The 24595-nt window shown below is 33.3% G+C and overlaps 1 protein-coding gene and 1 long non-coding RNA gene across 5 annotated transcripts in view; both read left to right on the top strand.

Moving 5' to 3' along the window:
- LOC141377866 (uncharacterized) overlaps nucleotides 1-24595 on the top strand; it is a 107119-nt gene that overhangs the window by 21597 nt on the left and 60927 nt on the right. The window lies entirely within an intron of this gene.
- LOC101882251 (class A basic helix-loop-helix protein 9-like) lies at nucleotides 10006-11627 on the top strand. Its single transcript, NM_001386331.1, has one exon. It carries the CDS (start codon nucleotides 10523-10525, stop codon nucleotides 11318-11320), a length of 798 nt encoding a protein of 265 aa, NP_001373260.1. The 5' UTR covers nucleotides 10006-10522; the 3' UTR covers nucleotides 11321-11627.

Raw genomic sequence — 24595 nt, 5'->3', positions numbered from 1 at the left:
TATCATGTGAAATATCATGCACATGTTTTGTAGGTTGTATTCACGCCTGTATATGTTGCTTTTAGCATAGAATAAATGTATTACAGTTTTTCTCAGTCACTTTGGCACAATTCCCAGATCAAAATTGAAATTTGCAAAACAGTAGGCCTAAGTGCATCTCTCAAAACAACATATAATTAGCAAACAACCACAGATTACCTGCAAGGTAAGCCGGTCTCCTGCCCAAAATCCATCTCTCAAAGGGAAATTTCTGTGTTGATGAACATGTCAGTGGCTTCAGGATGACAAGTCCATCTGTCATTGTGTATGGATAAGACAGTCAAATCACTTTATGTTGTCAATATCATTGTACTCTGGTGGGCTGTTCTGATCTAAACTATGGCAATATTTTTTGGCTGTTTGTACAGTAATTTGTTGACAGATCATGTCATTGTGTTACAGATAGGAAAAGACAGCACTGCATAGCACAAAGAAAAAAGCAAAAGAAAAAATGTGAACATAGGACAACCTTCTTTTAGATGTTTATTAAAAAAGTCAACATTTACCTGGGAGAAATGTACTAATTGTACACAGATTTAGATCAAAATTCTACTTTACCATTTTGCATGTAAAGACTTGTGCCATGAACAAACAATTAAAATATGTAGGGAATGAGACTATTCAACAGAGGCCAAAATCATATATTTTGATCAACATGACTTCAGCAATTGAAAATATAGGAAACATCAGAGAATTGCACATAACCATTTGCATGGAAGCATTTGCAACTTGTTCAAAATGAGAAACTGCTTTTCTGATGTGCACAAGGCACAATGATTTGAAGATTAAACAGGTAGTTTTGAGGATTTCCATTCTTATCTGAGAAATGGACCAAAGAGACTCAGGAAAACTGTAAAAGAATTAATGTTTATTTTATTAAATAAAACAACCACAACACCTGAAAAAAAAAACACTAAAATAGCAGGTCATGTATAATAGCTGCTCTTTGAAGAAATAAGCAGCTTTAGGCTAATGCAAAAAAAAAAAAAAAAAAAAAAAAAAGTTTGCCGTCAAATTTGATAAGAATTTTTTTAGCAAAAGAAAAAAAAAGCAATATTTTTTGGACAGAATTCAGTGTAAAATGTAAGACATTATTTATAAAGATAGACAGGTCTACAGAATTATTTTTTACAATGTATCAACATGAATGGCAGCTGTTTTTTGATCTAACAGCTGGTAAAAAACTACATGCTGAACGCTGTGAGTTTGTGTCAGGATGATGATACATGGGCCGCCTTTTTAAGCAATGTTGTTAGCCTTCCAGCTGCAACCCAGTACAGGGAAATAACCATACACACTCACATTTACAAACACACGTATACACTACTGCCAATTTAGTTACCTATTATTCCCCTACACCACATGTTTTTGGACTGTGGTTGAAGCGGGTACTTTTTACTTTTTTACTTTTTTACATTTTTGAGGCTGTACTTCTTTACTTGAGTACAAAAGTTTATTCAGTACTTTTACTTTTACCAGAGTCGTTTTAAATGTGAGTATCTGTACTTCTTTTTAAGTAAAGGATGCGTGTACTTTTGCCATCTCTGGCAAATAGTATATAAATATATTTATAGGTTTTAATAAAAAAATTCTTGTGTTGTGAAAAAAAATCTAATTATGTATGAATGGAACGTCGATGCACCGAGATATCGAATTGAACTGAATCGATGACATGATAATCGTACCGAACCACACTGTGAGATCAGTGTAGATTCACACCCCTACTTAAATGCGCTATATAAATACACATTACATTACATTACTTGTTACAATTATAGACCTTTTTCTTGGCTGCTGCTTGGAGGGCACCATAGCGACCAGTGTTTTTCTGTAGAATGTTTAAAACGTCCATTTACAGCATTTACAACTGGTAATTTGCTATCCGAAAATGCGTTTTAATCGAGTTTTGAGTGGATTACGGAGTGTTTTTGTGACACACAACTTTGAAAGGTGTGTTAAAGCTGATATAATCTTTCAGATCTGTGGTTCAAGCGTGAGAGAAAAACGTTCTCCTAGTTCATATAAATCGTAAACTATGATTCTTTTTATTTAGCTTATTCACGAGCCGCCCCCCCCCTAAAAAAAGGTATTTAAAATAAGCAAAACAATATGTCTTTTGACTGCTTTCTTTAATAACTACATTACACAATACTTGTATTATTACTTTCAGTACTTGAGTAGTAAATTTTGAAATAAACTACTGAATACTTTAGTACTTCCACTTAAGTATGGTGCTTAAAGAACATTTCAACTTCTACTTAAGTCACTTTTTTGATAGAGCACTTGTACTTTTACTTAAGTCTGAGTCTCTAGTACTTTATACATCTCTGGTTGCTGGATGTTTTAGCATGTTGTAAGCATGTACGTTGATATCATAGCCTATTTTAACATTGTGCTTACATGCTCCATGTTTTAAAATATTGTTAGCAATGCAAATAGTAACTAGTATGTTATGATTATGTTTCTAACACTTTTTAGAATGTTGGAATTTCTTAATACGACCATGTTTAGCACATTACTGGCATTTTTCTAGCATGTTATAAAATGTTTATAATATTTAGTTTATTTTTTATCATCTTAATTACATGTTTTATCATTGCTAGCATATTTTAGAATGTTGTCTGAATATATTTAGTACATTGGTAGAACATTTTACAACTTTGCTATCATGTTTTTACATGTTAGCATTTTTATAATGTCACTATCTTGTTTTGAAATGTCAAGAATGAGGCTTAAATTAATCTGAATGGTTTATTAAGCTACTAGCATGGTTTCTAGCATGTTTTAGTACTTGAGTACTAGCAAGTAGTTTTCAACATTAGTAGGCCTAACATGTTTCTATAATGTATATATGAACATTACAAGCATGCTTTCAAATGGTGCTAGCATGTTTTACTGTGTTGCTGGCATGTTAACATTTTAATTGGATGTTTTCGCATGTTGTAAACATGTGCTTTGATAGCATAGGCTTTATTAAAATTGTGCTTACATGCTTAGAATGTGCTTAAAATGTTGTTAGCGAATAATGGTTACTAGTATGTTATGATTATGTTTCTAGAATGTTGGAATTTCTTATTACTAGCATGTTTTAGCACATTACTTACATTTTTCTAGCATGCTTTAAAATGTTGTTTGTAGTATTTAGGTCATTGCTAGCATCTTAATGACATGTTTTAACATTGCTAGCATATTTTAGATTGTTCCCTGAATATTTTTAGTAAAATTGGTAGCAAACTTTACATCTTTGCTATCATGTTTTAACACATTTGCATTTTTATAATCTCACCATCATGTTTTGAAATGTAAAAATTTGACACTTAAGTTAATCTGAAGGTGTGGAAATGTTGGATAGAATGGAAGCTTTATGAGTTTCTTGGGCATAATGTATAGGAAATCCAAGATGTATACTAACATTCTGAGTTAGAACAGTCTGAAGGTCGGACCTAAATTTGGTGGTTGTACCTTGAATGCTCTAAAACAAATGAAGGTCACAATTATTTATCTTGGAAGAAGAATTATTTGAAGAAGTATTTTAGCCTGTTTATGTGTCTTTGTAGAAGGTTAAATAGGCATTGCCCATGTTTTGGTATGTTAGCAAAGTTGATATTAAGTTACTTCCATTTTTTTATTAAGCTACTAGCATAGTTTCTAACACGTTTTAGTTGCATGAATATTTTTAGTACATTGGTAGCATGTTTTACAGCTTTGCTATCATGTTTTTACATGTTAGCAGTTTTAAAATGTCACTGTCATGTTTTGAAATGTCAAAAATGAAGCTTAAATTAAACTAAAGGTTTGGAAATATTAGATAGAATAGAAGCTTTATGATTTTATTGGGCATAATTTATTGGATATCCAAGATATACTGTAACATCCCGAGTTAGAACTAAAGGTCTGACCTAAGTTTGGTGGTTGTAGTAGCTTGAATAATCGAAAATGATTGAAAGTGACAACTATTTTTCTTGGAGGTATTATTTTCAGTTATGAAGTTTGCACTGCCTGCTAGTGGTTTTAAAAATTTTGGTGCGTTAAACTTGTTAACAATATACTAACTAATCTTGATCTAAACAATTCATATGGTCAGGATTTGCACTAGATAAATAATTACTTTAGAAATACTTATTTTACATTAGGAGATGCAAAACGGAGATTTCATCTCAATGGCTTGGAAGAATTATTAGAAACAGTATGCTGGCTTTTTTATGCCTGTCTTTGTAAAAGTTTGAATAGACATTGTCCAGCTAACAGTGCCTTGAATGATATTGTGTTATATCAAAGGTGCTTTGAAAACTGACTTGGCAGTTTTGTTTCAATTTGAAATAATATATTGATTGTGTTAAATAACAGTCGGACAGCTAAACTTAGATTGCTCTAGTCATTACTAGGCAGTTAAAACTGGACAGGAAGGAAGCAATGTCTAAAACGGTGTCTCATTCTTTGTTTAAAGGTTATTGCACCACCGCCCATTGATGATATGATCTTAGTTGCTAGAAAGCACTCTTGAGCCACTGGTTTGACTGGAGGCCTGGTACTTGAAAAACAGCCCCAAGAGAAGATGTTACACTTTTGCCATTATGACATGATGGTGGGTCTGTCTAGTGGCTTTCTGAGCTGACTGTGGCTTATTAGATTAGATTGTCCACTCAAAATAAAGAAAATTTTTGGTTTACTCTCTAATCCTGCTTTAAACCTGTATGCAGGTTTATTTTTATTCTGTGCAATAAAAAATTAATAAATAAATAAATATATATATATATATTGAAGGGTGTTCAAATACAAATTGCTTTAGTCCCCAATAATTTCAATTGCCTGGATAAAAATACAATGGGAGTCAGTTAGAAGCAAACTGTTTGTTTATTTGGTTATACTTTCTTTAACATATCTTCTTTCATGGCCCATAGTTTTGTGGTAGATGCAATTCTGCAAAGACAAAAAAAAAAAAGACTTCTGGAAATTGAACATGTGAATGTTTACCCATATCCTATAGTTTAGATTCATGTTTTCCCCCTTCATTTTTACTGGGCCTACATAACTTTTGTTTTTCACTTGATTTATTTGAGGAATTTCGTCTCTTGTTTTTTTATTTTATTTTTTATTTAACTCGATCTTTCATTTAATGTTAATTTTGTTGGAAAATGCTGGCATATTTATTTATTAGTTTGAGTAATAAATACTCCTAGACCAGGGCTGTCCAAACTCGGTCCCGGAGAGCCGGTGTCCAGGAGAGTTTAGCTCCAACTCTAATCAAATACACCTAAACCAGCTAATCAAGCTCTTAGGTAACTTAACTTCCTGGCAGGTGTGTTGAAGTGAGTTGGAGATAAACTCTCTAGGACACTGGCCCTCCAAGATTGAGTTTGGACACCCCTGTCCTAGACTATTAAAATACACTCCTTATTTTTGATATAGTCTCATACAATAATAACATCACAATATGGTACATAGATTAAAAAAAATATGTCGCTGCTTGTTTAAACAACTTATTTAAAATAAGCTGATGCAACAAAATTCTTGAGATTTTTTTGCGACGACTTAAGAGTTTTATGTTCAATCCACTTAAATTTGTTACGTTCATTTCATTGATTTTTATTGGGATAACATGAATGAATTGTGTGTAATTCTGCAACTCTTTACAGTGTTTTATTCTAACAAATAAAACTGAGTTCTATTAAATAAATAATTAGTAAAATTAATACTTTTAGTTTTAGTTTGCCTTTGCATAATCAACATATCTACTGGATCTGACATAATCTTGATCCTCAAGCAGAATGTATTGTCTCCTGACTCTTAGAGAAAAAGAGATGAGCTTAAAAGCATAGAGCAGATTTTTTCCTCCTGCAATAAATAATGTCAGGTTTGAGACCACATTACGACATGGTGGTTGGAAAAATACTTTCATTGCGTTTTTAACATCAAATGCTGAATGATAGAAGGAGGTCAACTAGTTAAAATTTCACAACTTTGTCCACTTTCAGTACAAAACACATTTTTTGGATCGCTAAAACACACTAGAGGGTTCAAGTATGGGATACGCAAGCTGTTTGTGAGTGAGAATAAAAAGGCATCAGTTCAGAAGCCCTTAACTCGCAGTCATCACAGGTAATAATTGTAAAATATCTGTGTTTCTTTTCCCCAGCTTTGAAGTGAGGTGGCTACTGTCTGTTCTTGCCCTGTAGGAAGCGCACATTAGATTTATGACTTTGTAGACAACCAAATTACACTGTCCCTCGCTGCAGCCCAGGAAGGCCAGTAATCGCTTAATACACAACAGCTAATTGTGACCATACCGAGATATAGAGTTTATGTGACACATGATAAGTGTTTTTCCATCCCTCTGGCAGAGAAAAGGTGTAAAGGCAAATTGGCAAAAGAGGCTTATCTGATAAAGCTGTAATTTGTCATGAATGTTCCCATTTTTCTCTCAACACCCAAGACACGGCTTTAGTCGATCTATCTGGATCAAGGTGGAGGGAAACTATGAGTGAAATTCTTTTACTCTGTTGTCATTTGTATGATATGAATGACCAATGCTTTAATTAAGAATGCAAGTCTTTTATTTCTATACTGGTAAAAGTTTTGTACTGGTTCTACTTCATTGTTTTGTTTTAAAACCATTTTGTCCTCCCGAACTGTTATTTTCAAATAAATTCTCAACCCTTTTGGGCTTTTTATAATAAATACACTTTAGCGGTCATAAAATTCTTTCAAAGAAGATTGGTTTTCTTGAGGTCAGTCTTGCAGTTTTTTTAATGTAAGTTTTTAACACAATGGTAATGCTATACACAATATAATGCTAGTTATGCTGTAAATAATGTCATTAAAATAATAATTTTTGGTGTCCTTTACTCTTACAATGACATATTCCAAAATTCTTTTCATGGTTAAAGGTTCTTCATGGAGCCGTCAATACTTATAAAAGACTTTTATTAGTTATGCATGTTCCGTACTGTACTGTAATAACAATAAATTGTGCATAATTACATGCAACATATGACTTTGCATCCAGTGGCGCCCCCAGAAAATTTTCTTAGGGGTGGCCAGAAGAGGCCGCACCAAATCTTGGGGTGGCACACAAAAAAAAATGAATTCAGTGTAATGTTTTATTTTTGTTTCTGGTAAATGAAATAATGTAGTTTTTATTCATTAAATTAATTCTACTTGAAATATTGCAATTTATTCTTTGAAATAATTCAGCAAGTACATGTGCAAACCAAATAAAAATCTATGTTTATTTTAAAAACACTTTTCATATACTGTATAAATAACTTCTTTTTTAACGTGCCTTTATTGTACATCATACGAGATATGCCATGTCTAAAATTAATGAAGATTAATGAGTTTATTATTCCCAGAGATGGGTTGCAGCTGGAACGGCATCCGCTGTGTAAAAATGTGCTAGATAAGTTGGCGGTTCATTCTGCTGTGGTGACCCTGGATTAATAAAGGGACTAAGCCGAAAAGAAAATGAATGAAAGAATAATGAGTTTATTAATTACCCAAACAAATGAACAAACTGAACAAAAGGCATTACTATACACACTCACTATAACTAATAATATTATTTATCCATATTGCTTTTTGAACCATTTTATTAATGCAGCTTCTTCTATTGATATACTGTAGCTTAAGGTAAATATTAAATAGCCATTGCTGTCTATTGAAGGTGTGTGCGTGCTGTCAAGGACGATCGGGGAGGGTAGTAGTGGTGGTTCTAGTTTAAATGACACCCTGGGCGAACCACCCTATACACCCCCACCTCTCTTGAATTGTTAGATTTGTTATTCAATAAATATAACAATTTATTTATACTTATTCTAAATATATACAATTAATATTAATATACAATTATTTTTCTAAATAAATAACAGAAATCAGTCCTAAATATTACTGGAAAACAACAACTGGAGTGATATGCCAACATCACTTAAGAAACCTTTTGCATAAAAATTAATTATGACAATTCTAAAGAATACAAAAAATGTATTATAGAATTATCTGTGGTCTTAGACCAGATCATGGCTGAGAAATCATGTTATGAAGTCTTACCTCCCTGACTCATTATCCCTCCTTTCTGCTTTAAAGGCATGCTTAGTGAAAGTAACATCATCATCATCATCATCATCATCATATTATATAAACTTTAAACGACTTTCAAAACTCGCTGCGTGCCGACACCTCTGCACAAAAGGCTGTTACTCCGGTTTCACGGCGCATGAGCGGTGCCTATTATGTCGGCGTGCATGCAAACAACCAACCGGGATTCACACAGGAGTGCGTGAGGCGCGCGGGAATGGTTTTTCGCGCGCATGCGTCAGTTTGCTTTCACCAGCATTGAACCAGAGGGGGAGAGCTACGTCAGTAACACCAACAATAATTTAGTGACTGCATTTTATTTATTTATTTATCTAAATATTGGGAATTTATGAGTTCATTTAAATCAATAATGTCAACGCAAAATTATATTGGGGTGGCCAAAGGGGTGGAGGCCACCCCTTGGAGGCGCCCCTGTTTGCATCTAGCAGCAACTAGTTATTTGAAGTTCAGTCTTCTTGGTTCATTGGTCAGGACCAAAAAAGAAAGGGATACAGTTGTTCTTAGTTAGCTTATCATTCACACTGTAAATTCTATGCCTTTTTTGACATTTTTCATGATGGAACTTAGAAGTTGAACAAGTACGCACAAACATGTTTCTAGTGCCTATATTAAAGTTTTTTTTTTTTTAACAATATGACTATGAAGAGAAAAAACAGATGCTTTGAGCATTCTGTGTTTTCTGGAAGCATCTTGTTAGTTTTTGGTTTGTTTAGTTGTCTTTAGTGTTGCATTCATATTTCACTAAAACTGCATAAGGGCTCATTTGGAAGAAAATAAATGCATCTTTTCAGAGGTCTAAGTCTGCATATTTGGTGCACATCAGAGATCAGATCTGATTCAGACGATCCACGCTCACAGACAAATCACACTACAGTTTGCTTTAAATAAACCTGATATACCCACCTGATCTCACGTGGAAACAAGCATTATAAGAATTTTTTTTTTCTTTTTGTCTTTTTTACTTTTCATTAAACTATAGTATTTGTATTGCTTAAAGTTGATATATTAACCAGACTTTTTCTGTTCAGTGTGATATGCCTTGCATACTTATGAAGCATTTTTACAGAAGTAGATGAAACTGATAGAAATGTAAAGGCCTTATTGAGCTGAACACAGAATATTTGCAGTTGAGGAAGTCTTATGCTTTTAATGTTGTGTAGAGAATTCATAGAGAAAGAGGAAGTATGTACGGGTGCGGCCAATAAAGGAATGGAGAATTATTGACAAGTGACGAATTCCACTAAACTCTACCTGATAATATCAGCTACTTGTAAAAGCTCGAATCAGGAAATGAAAGTGGCTGCGCACCTCCTGAATGTAACTTTTGCATTGCATTGAGGATACCAGAATTCTGTAAATCGAATTATTCATTTGTATCCAATAAATTACTAATATGTTTGACATTGAAGAAAACTCTCTCCTGATCTTTTTTATTGACCATGCATGGAATTAATATTCCAACAAAACTTAACTACTTTACGTATTTGTCAGTTTAGTGGCAGTTTAGTGGCCATATGAAAATAGACAATTTTAAAAAGAAATTGTGGCACACAACTTCGCTCCTAAATCCAACCGTCATTGGTGGAGGAGCAAAAAGTACTAAATTGTATAATTGAGGTAGTAAGAATTCATACAAATTAGCCACTAAATTAAAAGGTTGCGAATTGCAGTGAGATTGTGTTGAATATACTGTTAAAATATGTGATCATGTAATAAAAATAATTGCTTCAAAGAAAGTTTAAAAAAAGTTCTTCTCAAAAGAATGTTTCTTGTTGGTGTGAAGAATATTTTATAATTCTGAGAGACTGTTACAATGGAAAGTTTTATGTGAGTTAATGAAACCATAGTTGCCATTAAAGAACCTTTATTTTTAAGGGTGTATCTCTCTAAGAGTTGTTTCTGCTGTTTGCGAGTATAAATGATTCCATAAAAAACACTATTATTATCAAAAAGTCAATTACCATAGAGTCAAAACTAAACATTCAACAGCCATTTTTTATAGACCTTTGAGTTAGCTACATCTGTCAAACTCACAAATGCCATTCCTCGTTTTCGGCACAGTACAGTTGGAAAGCTCAGATCCTGTTGCTGTGGAGGTGTGTCAAAGCTTGTTGACTGATGTCTACACTTGCCTTGAGGGCACTTGTAAACACAGAATACACCTTTGCTTATAGGCAGCTTGCTCACGTGATGCATCCAGAAATTGCCTTTAAAAACCCCCCTCGCCCTCGCAGAGACTGACAGATCTGATCTAGAAGGTGAGCAAAGGATTTCAACATGTGGATGTTTTGCAAAGCTGACTGTTTGTAAGACTTTTTAACTCTAAAACTGAAGCTTTGAAAGTTGCAGAGAAAAAACAACAGCAACAACAACAACAAAGTGTACAACGATGAGCCTGGACAGCATCAGTACAGAATCTGAGGTTTCAGAAGATGAGTTGGAAGATTGTCCTTTGGATCAGGATGAAGACTGTGGAAAGAACCACCCAGGAAAACATCGTTCAGAGTCATCAGGCCCAAGTGATACAGAGGATTCAAAAGCTGTGAAAAGACGTACTCGACCCAAAAGGTCTAAAGCACGAAGAGCTGCCGCCAATGTCAGAGAACGGAAGCGAATCCTGGATTACAACCAGGCCTTCAACGCATTGCGAACTGTCCTCAAACATGACCTGAATGGAAAGCGTCTATCCAAGATCGCAACTCTCCGTCGTGCCATCCACCGCATTTCAACATTATCTTTATATCTACAAACACATTCATCCACAGAACCACACACACCTCAGTGCACCCATACAGAGTGTTTCCGGCTACCAGAAGAGACAAGTTCCCTTCCCAGAAAGGCAGGATCTTTCCAGGAACCAATTGAGAACTACATACATCAGCCAGAGCTCACAGCCTCTCCAGAAATTCCTGGGATTGTGTACCAAGACATATCAAATTTGGCACCAACACCACGTTATGGCCACTGTGCAGCCAACAATCAGGAACATTTGAGTCACGGACATTTCGTTCACCAATGGGACGACCAAAGCAGCGGTGGATATTACACTGGATTCCAAGAGGGGACTAAAGTCTCCTGTCATCAGAACCATATGGACACCTATGCAGACTCTGTGAACCCGTCTTTAGCTTGGCAGTTGGGTTACCTTCCATGTCATGGATATCAGCAGTCCTTAAGTATGCACTGAGTAACGTTTATCATCTTAGATTTGTGTTGAAAACCATTATTAGAGAATGTTTGGATACATTTTTGTTCAGGTAAAACAGTATACTGTATATTACAGCAAATGCCTGGTAAAAAAAAAAAAAAAAAAAAAAAAACTTCTATAAATGTTTATCTTTTGTACATAATGGTTTTGTAAATGTAAGATGTTAGATAATATGACAAAAATAAGCCTTAATAATTTTGTTGTTGTCTAAATGTTTTTGTTACTGCATTCATACATTCTGATATGCACAGCCCCCCAAATAAAGCAGCTTATGTTATAAAACAGACTGGCTCTTTTAAAACTATTGTAGTTAAATTATTATTGTCTACTAAATACAAAGCAATTACTTCTTTCAGCTTAAGAAATGACTTATAACTGTAAATTAAATAATTATTTGCACATAAGGTGTATCAATTATATTTGCTGAACAAACAGTTGACGTCAGAATTATTAGCCCCCGTGAATTATTACCCCACAGTTAATATTTTTCCCCAATTTCTGTTTAATGGAGAGAAGTTTTTTCAACACATTTCTAAACATAATAGTTTTAATAACTCATTTCTAATAACTGAATTATTTTATCTTTGCCATGATGATAGTAAATTATATTTTAGATCTTTTTCAAGACACTTCTATACAGCTTAAAATGACATTTAAAGGCTTAACTAGGTTAATTAGGGTAACTAGGCAGGATGGGGTTATTAGGCAAGTAATTGTATAACGATGGTTTGTTCTGTTGACTATCGAAAACAAATATAGCTAACGGGGCTAATAATTTTGACTTTAAGATGTTTATTAAAAGTGTAAAAACGGCTTTTATTCTAGCTGAAATGAAACAAATAAGACTTTCTCTAGAAGAACAATTTTAACAGATATAATGTGAAAATTTCCTTGCTCTGTTCAACATCATTTAGGAAATAGAGGGGGCTAATAAGTCTTACTTGATCTGTTGTCTTGATCCTTGTCAGTGTAGAACAACGTTTTTGCATTTAAGCAAAAAAAAAAAAAAAAGACCCCCCCCCCCCTCAAAAAAAAAAAACACTTAAATTAATTTTTATTTTTATTATCACATTTTACAGATTAATTTTCATTGCAAGCATTTTTCTGACTGTTGTCATTAACATTACATCATACTTTTGCATCTTTGTACATTCCAATTCCAACTGTATTTCTCATAAGTGTGCCTTTTATATCTTACCATGTTATTACTAGTTCTTAAAATGCTTTTATTAACAGTTTTATTTATTACTTTTAGCTGCAAGCTGTAGTCATTTGTCAAAAATTCTGTTAGTATGTGGAAAAGTCTAGTAGTGCAGCAAGTTCTTTGTACTATGTCTCGAGAAAAGGAGAACAGAACTAGTTAATCTGCAAAATTCCTTTTGAAGTGTTAAAAATCTTCTGACTGTTTAACATGTAATTGCTGTGTCAACTTTACATTCTGTTTTATGGCGTCAAGCAGAGTTGGCGTTGATGTTGTAATTACTGCAAATTGTTGCTGCATGTCAACATGGAAGTAATAAGTTTCACAATTAGCTGTTGAAAAAGTGGCTGCAATCTTTACACTTTGAAAAATGCTGCGTTATGTCAATCCAAATTAGAGTTAAATAGAGACAAATGTAACCACTGGATCAAAATCAGACTATACATTTTATTTTAAAAAGTGTAACTAACTAACTAACTAACTAACTAACTAACTAACTAACTAACTAACTAACTAACTAACTAACTAACTAACTAACTAACTAACTAACTAACTAACTAACTAACTAACTAACTAACTAACTAAATAAATAAATAAATAAAAAAAATAAAAATAACAGCACAGCAATCAATTGGGTCTAACCACTTGGTCAAAATCAGACTATAAATCAAAAAAAAAAAAAAAAAAAAAAAACAGAATTTTTAATATATTGGATTCATTGGAAATGTTAGAGTGTAGCAAAATAAATAAATAAAATAAAAATAACAATGCGACCATTAAAGTGATTGGGTCTAACCAGTGGGTCAAAATTAGATTATAAATTAACAATTTTTTTAATAACCCAGAATTTTTTGTATATTAAATGTACTAGAAATTTTAGAGTGTAACTAACAAAATAAAATAAATGAATAAATAACAATACAGATATGCGATTGGGTCTAACTACTGGGTCCAAATCAGACTATAAATTTAATAAAAAAATTAACCCATAATTTTTTTGTATATTGTATGTATTGGAAATTTTAGAGTGTAACAAAATAAATAAATAAAATAATAACACCGATATGCAACTGTATAAATATGGAAGACCATTACTCCATGTCATATGACAATTATGATTTATCGTAATTAAGATGATTCATAATTTCTACTTTTAAAGTAATAATTTAAATTTATCTTATCGTTTCGACTTAGTAAGTCATAATTTTGACTTGTTTTTTTTTTTCTTCTTACCTGTCAGGAATGGCCTTCCAATAAATAAATGTTCAGCACTCCAAACAAAATGTATGTGGTCTGCATTTGTTCTAACAGGATTTGTCATGGATCTTTATAAGTAATAGGTAATATAAGAAAATGGGAGGGTTGTTTAAGAAGATGTAAAGTTGAACTCCAAAAGTATTTCCTTGGAAGAGATTGAGAGTATACATTTAAAAGGTAATTTCTCAGGCTTGTAATAAATTTTTCTTTTAGCAGAAGGGGGCAGTGATGGTCTTTCTCCAGGAGTTCCCCCCCCCCCCCCCCCCCCCCCCCCTCAGGATTGATAGAGGGAGGCGATTCCAGTAAAATGGAGGTTTGAGGAGCAGGAAAGAGCTCTGTTCTCCCTCAAGGCAGAAATGACTCAGCTTTGTCTCTTGATCACATCCAGTCAGATTTTGTTCCTCTTCACCACCTCCTTCACACAGTCTGATAACACGTCTGTCTTTATTGACCCACTAGTAACAACTGCTCATTTTATACAACAGCTTTGAGTCAGAACAGCTCAAGATCAGTCAGATTAAACTAAATAACAGGTTCAGATTGCGAGGAAGGATTGTGGGAAAGTATTTATGAATGCAGTCATGCCAAACACCTTATGAAATCTGTTTATATTTGAGTTGCAGGTTAAAGGTTACAATGTTTTTATTAGGTAACTACACAACTAGGCCACTTGAGGGCAGCATGTTCATGCAAGACTAAAGTCAAAATAGATTACTTGTTTTTTGAATGAAAACATGCTGGATGTACTTTTGGTAAACATGTATGGTTCGTCTCGCTGAACATGTAACCTAGTATATGACCAAATAATTACAAACAATTACTTTTACATTATTTTTAAAAATCTTAAACACATGTAGCTCTCAAATTCTCAACATTTGATTTTAATAACAGAAAACCTGATGCCACATTTATAAATAAATATATGCTTTTACTTTATTTATAGAATTTTTTATGAAGACATAACACCCAATAGTGTGTCATGTATGTTAAAAAAAAATTATCTCGGTGTTATTACCTGATACCAACTAGAACATGTACCAAAACAGTAGCAAACAATACAGCAATTATACAGCACCATCAAAAATAAATAAATAAATAAATAAATAAATAAATAATAATGAAATAAATAAATTAATTAAAATAAATCAATAAAATCTTAGCCAGACTAATGGAATAAGAAACAAAATAAAATATAAAAAATATTTACTGAGACATTATTAACCAATACATCTATAGAAGAGGCCCCATATTTTGTCATACATCTTCTGTTTGCCAAATCTAGAGAAATTTAACCTTTCCAGCTTGAGAGCAGAAACCATTTCAGCTAACCAATAAAAAAAAAAAAAAAACTTAGAGGTGGACTTCCACTCCATTAGAATCACTCTCTTGGCCAGCACCATGCCAAACATAAGGGAGAGTTGTTGATGTTTAGGCATAGCTAGGGCCTGTCTGAACATCCAAACAATGCTAATTCCACATTCAATTTAATGTCCATTTCAAAAGCCTGGGAATAAGGTCTGAAGATACTTTTTCAAAACTCAGATACAGGACCAGAATGTATGACCGTTGGAGAGATAGAAGGATACAGCGTATTAAGGTGTAATCTATGCATCACTTTAAATTGTATTGTATGAGCTGTACACATTTATATTTAATGTATAATATAGATATTAAAATGGGTTTTCAGTAACCAAAACAAGTAAGCTTGTGAATAAATGTGTGAGCAGAAAAATACAAAATATTTAAAATGTGAATAAAATAAAAAGATAAAACTAGTTTAAATACCAATTCCCACAATTAATCGCATATTGCCTGCCTATAATTAAGAAATTGGCTGTTTATTAGTACTTATAAAGTATGATTTTATTCCTTCCTAATCCTATCCAATGCCTAAATCCAACTACTAGCTTACTAAATAAGCAACTAATTAGTCGTTTATTTATCTGAAAGTCTTAGTCTTTGGTTTAATAACAGTGATAATTTGTACCTTAAAGTAAAGTGAGACAACACTATTCTTAGGCATATTCAAAACAAGAAGCATGAGATGACATATTGAAAGACTTCTATTTAAGCATCACGGTTTAGCTATCTGTCATTTTAAAACTTTATACCTAGCTACTTTTAAACCACAAGGTTTTTACCAATTTGTATGAATAAAGTTTTTAATAATTTCAAAAATAATTTAGTATGATGATCACTTAATCTTATCTGTACTTATTAAAAGTGTCTAAAAGAGTGAATTTTGGGCTTTATTTGTACATAAATGTATCTGTTAGACTAAATGATGATCACATAATTTGACACACATTTTAAAACATTAAAATAAAAACTTTACTCCCATTTAATATGCTCTTTTATGCATTTGAGCACTATGAATTTACAACAATGTGAGGGTGAATAAATGCTCAATATATACAGCTGAAGTCGGGGTTATTAGACCCCTGAATTATTAGCCTCCCCCTGTTTATTTTTTCCCCTAATTTCTGTTTAATGAAAAGAATATTTTTTTCAACACATTTCTTAACATAATAGTTTTAATAACTCATTTCGAATAGCTGATTTATTTTATCTTTGCCATGATGACAGTAAATAATATTTTACTAGATCTTTTTCAAGACACTTCTATGCAGCTTAAAGTGACATTTAAAGGTTTAACTAGGTTAATTAGGTTAACTAGGCAGGTTAGGGTAATTAGGCAAGTTATTGTATAATGATGGTTTGTTCTGTAGAATATCAAAAAAATAATAGCATAGCTTAAAGGGACTAATTATTTTGACCTTAAAATGCTTTTAAATTTTTTTTTAAAAAACAGTTTTTTTTTAAAAACTGCTTTTATTCTTACCAAAATAAAATATTATATATACATATATATATATATATATATATATATATATATATATATATATATATATATATATATATATATATATATATATATATATATATATATATATATATATACTGTGTATATATATATATATATATATATATATATATATATATATATATATATGTGTGTGTGTGTGTGTGTGTGTGTGTGTGTGTGTGTGTGTGTGTGTTTTATTCATTTATTTATTTATTCATTTATTATTAAACTAAACCTAAAGACCTTATAATCCTCCCCTTCTCAAAATTTCCAACAAGTGCGTCAGGTTTACCATCTGACCATCATTGAGCCTTCACACTTGAATCCAATACCGTCAGCACAAAGTTCACATTCATTCTGACTTAAAAGTCAATCTGCCCACACTTCTAGGCTTTATTATCATTTCATCAAATGCCAGGATGAAATAACTTTACGTGTCTGCCGTGAATCCTTTTAAGGTCTCTGTTCTCTCAGCGCCTTCGCTCAGATGCTTTATATGACTAATACAGCACGTCAATGCAAGCATAAACAATTTAAAGCTAACAAAAGCCAGAAGACAGATGGTTTCAGTGTCACATAAACAACCCTGTGAGCAGCACGTCTCATGTTTTTTTTTTTTTTCCGGTTGTCCGGTTGACATTGAAGTGCACACAGTCACTGATGGATTGGGCAAAGGCTAACCGCTAGCCAGCTAAATGACAGATTGCATGGTGACAGGGGAGATGAGCACCGTCGGGATCACTGTCTCGTGCAGAGAAGGTTTGCTATATCTAGTCTGGTCTAGGGAGACCATTACAGGCTTGTGCCATTTTAGCTCAAGAGTACGTAAATGACCAATGTGACGCTGGTAAGAAACTGTATAAATTTAAATTAGTATATTGATCAGTGGCCTAAAGTAAAAGGTTGTTTATGCTCATAGAAATGCACAGTGCTTTTTGTAATGAGAGACAGTGACCTGTAGTAGTTTACGTGACATTTGTGTAAATTAGCAGTTGTTTGTACATACAGTAAATACATCTGTTAACATTTACTTGTTTGTAAGGCTGTCATGACACCTTTAAAGTCATCACAGGACAAATGTTATGAATATGGATGAGATTTTATGAATATGACAGCTGTCATTAAGAATAATTCTCTCAGCTACTGTATGTCATTTTGAATGGAAAGAAGACATTATTTGAGATGTCTTTATGACAACCTGACATAAACAAATACATCTTAACTTGCTTTTGGCTTTGCCATAACAACTTGACAGTACTAAGACAAATAACTTGTCATAAATCCATCATAAACATAATTATTCATGAGTCCATGAGTACTTTTCTAATGACTTGTAATTTCAATTTCTTATTAAAATGGCGAATACTTTAATAATAAACTGATAAAATATTAAATAATAATGTTTAATGATGTATTAATGACAGATTCAATGTGTACATGTGTATTTGACATCAAGACAAATATTAATGGCACTTATGAAACTCATAACACAAGTCTAATATACTCCTGACACTCATGTTTATGACGGATTTATGACAAGTTACGTTGTCTTGGTATTGCAACGGTTTTATAACAAAAACACCCCAAACAATACCATCTTTGCATTTAAAATGACATAACTGAGCGGTAACAGTTGTCATGAGCATGCATAAAATCCTCATGATGTGTCATGTTGTGATTATGTAAGTCTTATGAACACCTCTTCAAGTAAAGTGTTACTATACATTTATTTTACTATATTTTTGACTAAGTGCAGTTTTGCTTTAACTTCTTTCAGAAACAACAAGCTCAAATTTTTAAACAGTAGTGTACATGGATTATAATTTTTCATTAAATGATGCATGGAACCGTGTCAGAAATTGATGCTTTCCTGAGTGAGTTTGACTTGCGCATTGATAATCGTTGATCTTATTCATCATATGATGTATGAAGCCCTGCAGCAATTTATGTACAGACACTTCCTCTGCATAATGTTGACCTTTAGCAGCCAGAAAAATAGATTCCTTGTCAAAACAAATGACATCTTCTTCTGCATATTTTTTTTTACCATGAGTGTATATAATTTGTAAACAGGTTTCTAAAGGCTCATGTAGCTACATCTTTAAATTGATGGCAGAAGATCTGGACTCCTTTAAAAACTATTTTAGGTTTGGAGTTTTGAAAAAAATGTTATATTGACATATTTTTACAATAACGTAATAGTATGCAAACTATAAATCCTTCAGTTAAGAAGATTGTCATCAAGAGTATACGTCATTCAGCTAAGATGGTAAATCAGTGTTTAGCTGATTATGATATTTTGATTGCTTTCTTTTACCATGAGTAGATTTGCCAGTAGTACAGCTTTGCTGCCAAGCAGATAGTTAAATAACATGACACACTTCCTGTATATCCTGTGGAATGGCATCAGTTGGCCAATGTCTTAAGAGCTTCTTTATACACTATATAATAAACATTAATTGTACAACTATCCTAGAGTTAAACAGTTATGAATCCATTCATCTTAGCTAAGCATAGATCAATTAATCGAAATAGACCATTAGCGTCTTGCTCAAAAATGACTGTTGAGTAGTTTGATAATTTGGTAATACTTTAGTTTAGGTCACAACTTATGCCATCTACAACTGGCTTATTACTTACCTATTATTAAGATATTAACATTTCATCAGTAGTTATAATGTGTGCTCTTATTCTGCATCCATAATCCTACCCACAACCTAAACCCAACTTCTACCTTGCTAACTATTAATAAGTAGCTAATTAGTAGTTTATTAAGCTAGTGGTGTTGGTTAATGGTTTGTTAAAACCGTGAATTGTGACAAACTAAAGTGTTACCAATTTGTCACCTTAGAATTTTAAGCTTCTATTTGACATTTTTATCAAAACTGAGTTATGGACACATTCTTATTAAATGACAACTTATTTACATAATGGGATGTTTACATTTTAAGACTTTTTATTTAAAAAACCAATGTTACACACATACTGTTTGCTATACGGAATGCCAAAACTTCTCAATATCTCAAAATCGTTCAGAATGCATATCGAACCTTATATTTACAAATTTAACGAATAATTTTCCTATTTCAATCTTGACCATTTTGTAGTAACATAGTGTACTAGGACAAAAGCGAAAAATGAAAAGCTGCTGCTTTCCAGGCTGACATAGAAAGAAATTATATACACTTATTCTAGCATAAGAATCAAGGAACTTTGCCACCATATAGCATGGCTGCAACAGGCACAATATTGAAAAGGGTCTGCCTGCAGACCTGGTGCAGATGCAAGCCGAGCTGCATGCAATGCATTTAACTACACATAACTTTGCCCCTAACCCTACCCTCACAGTGACGTCACTAGCCCCATTGAATGCATTGTGTCTGAGACTGCATGTCTGAGACTGCGTGTCTCAGCTTTCATGCAAGTCAGATACATCTGCCAATATTAAAACATTTTTTTGTCTTATTTGTGAATTGTTTATTTTGTTGATGTCTTTTATTGTCATAAACCTGTTTATTGTAGTAAAATGATATTTATAAAATGTATGTAAAGGCGACGCAGTGGCGCAGTAGGTAGTGTTGTCGCCTCACAGCAAGAAGGTCGCTGGTTCGAGCTTCAGCTGGGTCAGTTGGCTTTTCTGTGTGGAGTTTGCATGTTCTCCCTGTGTTCGCGTGGGTTTCTTCCGGGTGCTCTGGTTTCCCCCACAGTCCAAAGACATGCGGTACTGGTGTATTTGGTAAGCTAAATTGTCCGTAGTGTTTGAGTGTGAATGAGTGTGTATGGATGTTTCCCAGAGATGGGTTGCAGCTGGAAGGGCATCCGCTGCGTAAAACATATGCTGGATAAATTGGCGGTTTATTCTGCTGCGGTGACCCCAGATTAATAAAGGGACAAAGCTGACAAGAATATGAATGAATGAAATGTATGTCAATTTTAGGTGGCATGGTGGCTCTGTGGATAGCACTGTCGCCTTACAGCAAGAAGGTCAGTGGTTCGAGTCCCGGCTGGTTTGTTTTTGGAGTTTGCATGCTCTTCCCATGCTGGCATGGATTTTCTCTGGGTGCTCCGGCTTCTCCCACAGTTCAAAAACAAGCACTATAGGTAAATTGGGTAAACTAAAAAAATAGCTGTATGTGTGCACCAACCTAATTTCACCAAGTAGGACATGTTCCTGGATTAACATCTATGTTGATCCTGGAGCAACATTCCAATCAGCCAATCAGAATTAAGGAACATATTTACCATTTCTTTTTAGTTTAAGCTTACAGTTTATGCAGTTCTACATGCTTGTTATGCAACTATTATTCCTCTCTGAATATGGGAATAATTCAGTTATGGGTGAGTTTAGGGGTAGGGAATAGGTATGAATTACATTTTCGAACAAAAATTATGTCCAGGATCAACATAGTTGTTAGTCCAGGATTGCATCGTACTTGGCAAAATCATGACGTGCCAGCCTGATCTCACGAGAAAACGTAAGTATTGTACGTTTTGGCAGTTTAGTGGCTAATTCGTACGAATTTGTACGAGTTCAATCGTAAGAAAATGTATGAATTTGAAAAGGAGGCGTGGCACCTAACCCCACCCCTAAACCCAACCGTCATTGGGGGATACGCAAATCGTACTAAAATGTACGAATTAGATCGTACGAATTTTTACGAATTAGCCACTAAATGAAAAAGTTACGAATTGCCGTGAGATTGTGTTGGACGTGCGTAATGAATGACTGCATGTGTGAATGTGAGAGTATATGGGTGTTTTCCAGTACAGGGTTGCGGACGGAAGGACATCCGGTACATAAAACATATGTCGGAATAGCTGGCGGTTCCTTCCACTGTGGCGACCTCTGATAGAAAAGTGACTAAGCTGAAGGAAAATTAATTATGTATATTTTATTTGTTTTTACCATGAAATAGCCATGGTAACTGATATGGCAATAAATTCAAATCTCTTTCTAGTTGGTGCCATGACCTGGACGGCAGTGAGATTTATGTTTACTTAGAAAAACAAAAGCAGCAAAAATGTATAACAAAGGAAAGTAAAAATACACTGTGTGTCCTTGTGTATTTAAAAGTGTGCTGAAGTTTTTAGTCTAATCAGATGGCTTCATTAGAAACTATATCCAAAAATTTGGATGAAAGGGGCCTATATAGTTTTGTAAATATCTGAATTCTGCCTGACATTTTGAACTTCTTAAGATGAAAGCTAACACTAAATTACAAGCATCAAGGCAAATCAATAGGCAGATGAGGTCACCTAAAAAATCAAAAGGTATTTCCGATGCTGTTGACTGCAGTTCTGGCACAAGGCCTAGCTTAATTTGCAATTTAGTCCTAAAATAATCCATGGATGAATGAAGAAAGAAAACAGAACAAGGCTGCGGTGTGCCCATGGAGAGATATTAGGTATTTCAGCTCTTTTTTTTTTTCTCAACCCCCCTCCAGCTCCCCTTCTGTGAATGTGTGGAGGCCAGTCAGGAGATTTGTGTGAGATCCTTACACAAAATCCCTGTCTGTTCGGCTGCAAGTTTTTGTATGTGTCCTTCCGCTGCCTCTTACAAAGTCACTCTTGTCATTGAGCCTCTGTGACAGATCAGCAGTTATTCCCAAACTCACACACACACACACACACACACACACACACACACACACACACACACACACACACACACAAGCAAGCCGACATGCACAGTTATACACGCACAAAGTCAATTCTTTGATTTATTACCTTGAGGGTAAGACAAAAAAAAAATGCAGAGAGAATTTTTCTCCACGGATGGATGACAGGAAGAGACAGAGGTGACAGGCCATCAACCTATTCTGCCTTTCCAGATCTTGCCTTAGACTGACCACTAACCTTTATTAATTCAAGGTCATTGTTTTGTTTCTATAATGACAGATGCACAGTTTAAAGTCAGGTAGTCTAATATACAGTTGAAGTCAAAATTATTTATATATTTTTCAAATGATGTTTAACAGAGCAAGAAAATTTTCACAGTATTTCCCATAATATTTTTTTCTCCTGGAGAAAGTTTTATTTGTTTTATTTCAGCTAGAATAAAAGCAGCTTTTAATATTTTAAAAACCATTTAACGGTCATAATTATTAGCCCCTTTAAGCTATAATTTTTTTTATTGTTTTCAGAATAAACCACTGTTATACAATGACTTGCCTAATTAACCTAGTCAAGCCTTTAAATGACACTTAAAGCTAAATATTAGTATCTTGAAAAATATCTGGTATAAGATTATGTACTGTAATCATGGCAAAGATTAGATAAATCAGTCAAAATCCTTTATCAAAACTACTATAATTACAAATTTGTTAAATAAATCTTTTCCACTAAATAGAAATTGCGTAAAAAAAATATACAGGGGAATATACAGGGGGCTAATAATTCAGGAGGGCTAATAATTTTGACTTCAGTGTAATTTATTTGCTTCATCTGGTCACCACTAAGTTGGGCCATGTTTCACCTTTAGAACTGCTTTCATTTTTTTAAGGCATAGATTTAAGGAACTGAAAATATTTCTGAGAAACACTGCTCCATATTGACATGATAGCAGGATAATGTAGTTTGGGTTTGGTTGGGGTCACTTGGTGATAAAAAAAATAATAAAATAAACTTGTTTAAACTGTTAGAATGACCATATTTTATCCATAACTTACAGAAGATAAAAAAATATTTACTAGTTCCGTACTTCACCTATTGCTAGTTTGTGCCTGTAAAGGCATTCGTGCTTAAAACAAATGCTGGATAAGTTGGCGGTTCATTCCGCTGTGGCGACCTCTGATTAATAAAGGGACTAAGCTGAAAAGAAAATGGCTGAATGAATAGTAACATACTTTTAAATTTTGTTTCCTTTGTATTGCGACCCCTGTGGTGTTTTTATTACTAATATTAATTAGGGTCAGTTGCAGCAGATTGATTTTACAGCAGCTTTGACACTTTTACGGTACTCGTACATAAAAAAATAATCATTTTTAAAAAGATTATAAAATCTTACACGACTGAAGATGGAAGATGATCTTCAAGTGACGTCTCTAAAATTAAACCAACAATAATTTTGTACTGGAAACATTGTGCCCACCAGTCTTATTAGATGAGGTTAATATTAAATTAAACAAATGAATAAATGACAAAAAATATATATGATTGTTGCGCTTTTTTATGTTGTCAGTATACTGGTTATGCTGTTGACAATTTGCTGGCTTAATAGATGAGGTTAATATTAATTTAGAAAAATTAATAAATGACACAAAAAAGTGCAACAGTCATGAATATATGTATTATGTCATGTATTCATTTAATATGCTCGTGTTTATATAGGCATATTGATGTGTGTGTGCACCATTGTGTGCAATGCTTGTATGTTTATAACCACCTCCAAGGATAGTGGGGTCGCGAGTAACTGGAATTGTTATTTTGAGGGTCACAGGCTGAAAAGTTTGGAAACCTCTGGATTGTAGGAAGAAGCAGGAGGCTTTTTAATTTTTTTTATTTTAGAAAATTGTTTCCATAAGGTTTGAATGAAGATTTTTCATTATAAGATTTTTTTGTAATGTTTTTTTCTTTAATAATAATAATAATAATAATAATAATAATAATAATAATAATAATATCCAGCAGTGGATTTGTATGGTTTGATTTTGTAATTTGTAGTTGTAATTTATATTGTCTGGTTATCTGTTGATTTGATGTGGATTCATGTTAACTGATTCATGTCCACTTGTATAGTTCCTGCTGATTGATTGGTGTAACGGATTCTGGTTTATCAGCTGTTTAATCTGTAATTAGAAGTTCTAAGATAGAAATGTATATTAAAAGCCTTTGGAAATGTTTGTATGTAATGTATTTTTGTGCCCTTAGGAAAGCTTTTACGCCAAATGGTTGATATGTCGGTTTATGGGATTAATTCATATACTATGAA

Source organism: Danio rerio, chromosome 15, assembly GCF_049306965.1.
Source record: "Danio rerio strain Tuebingen ecotype United States chromosome 15, GRCz12tu, whole genome shotgun sequence".
NCBI classification, from domain to species: domain Eukaryota; kingdom Metazoa; phylum Chordata; class Actinopteri; order Cypriniformes; family Danionidae; genus Danio; species Danio rerio.
This window is presented reverse-complemented; position numbering and strand designations above follow the sequence as displayed.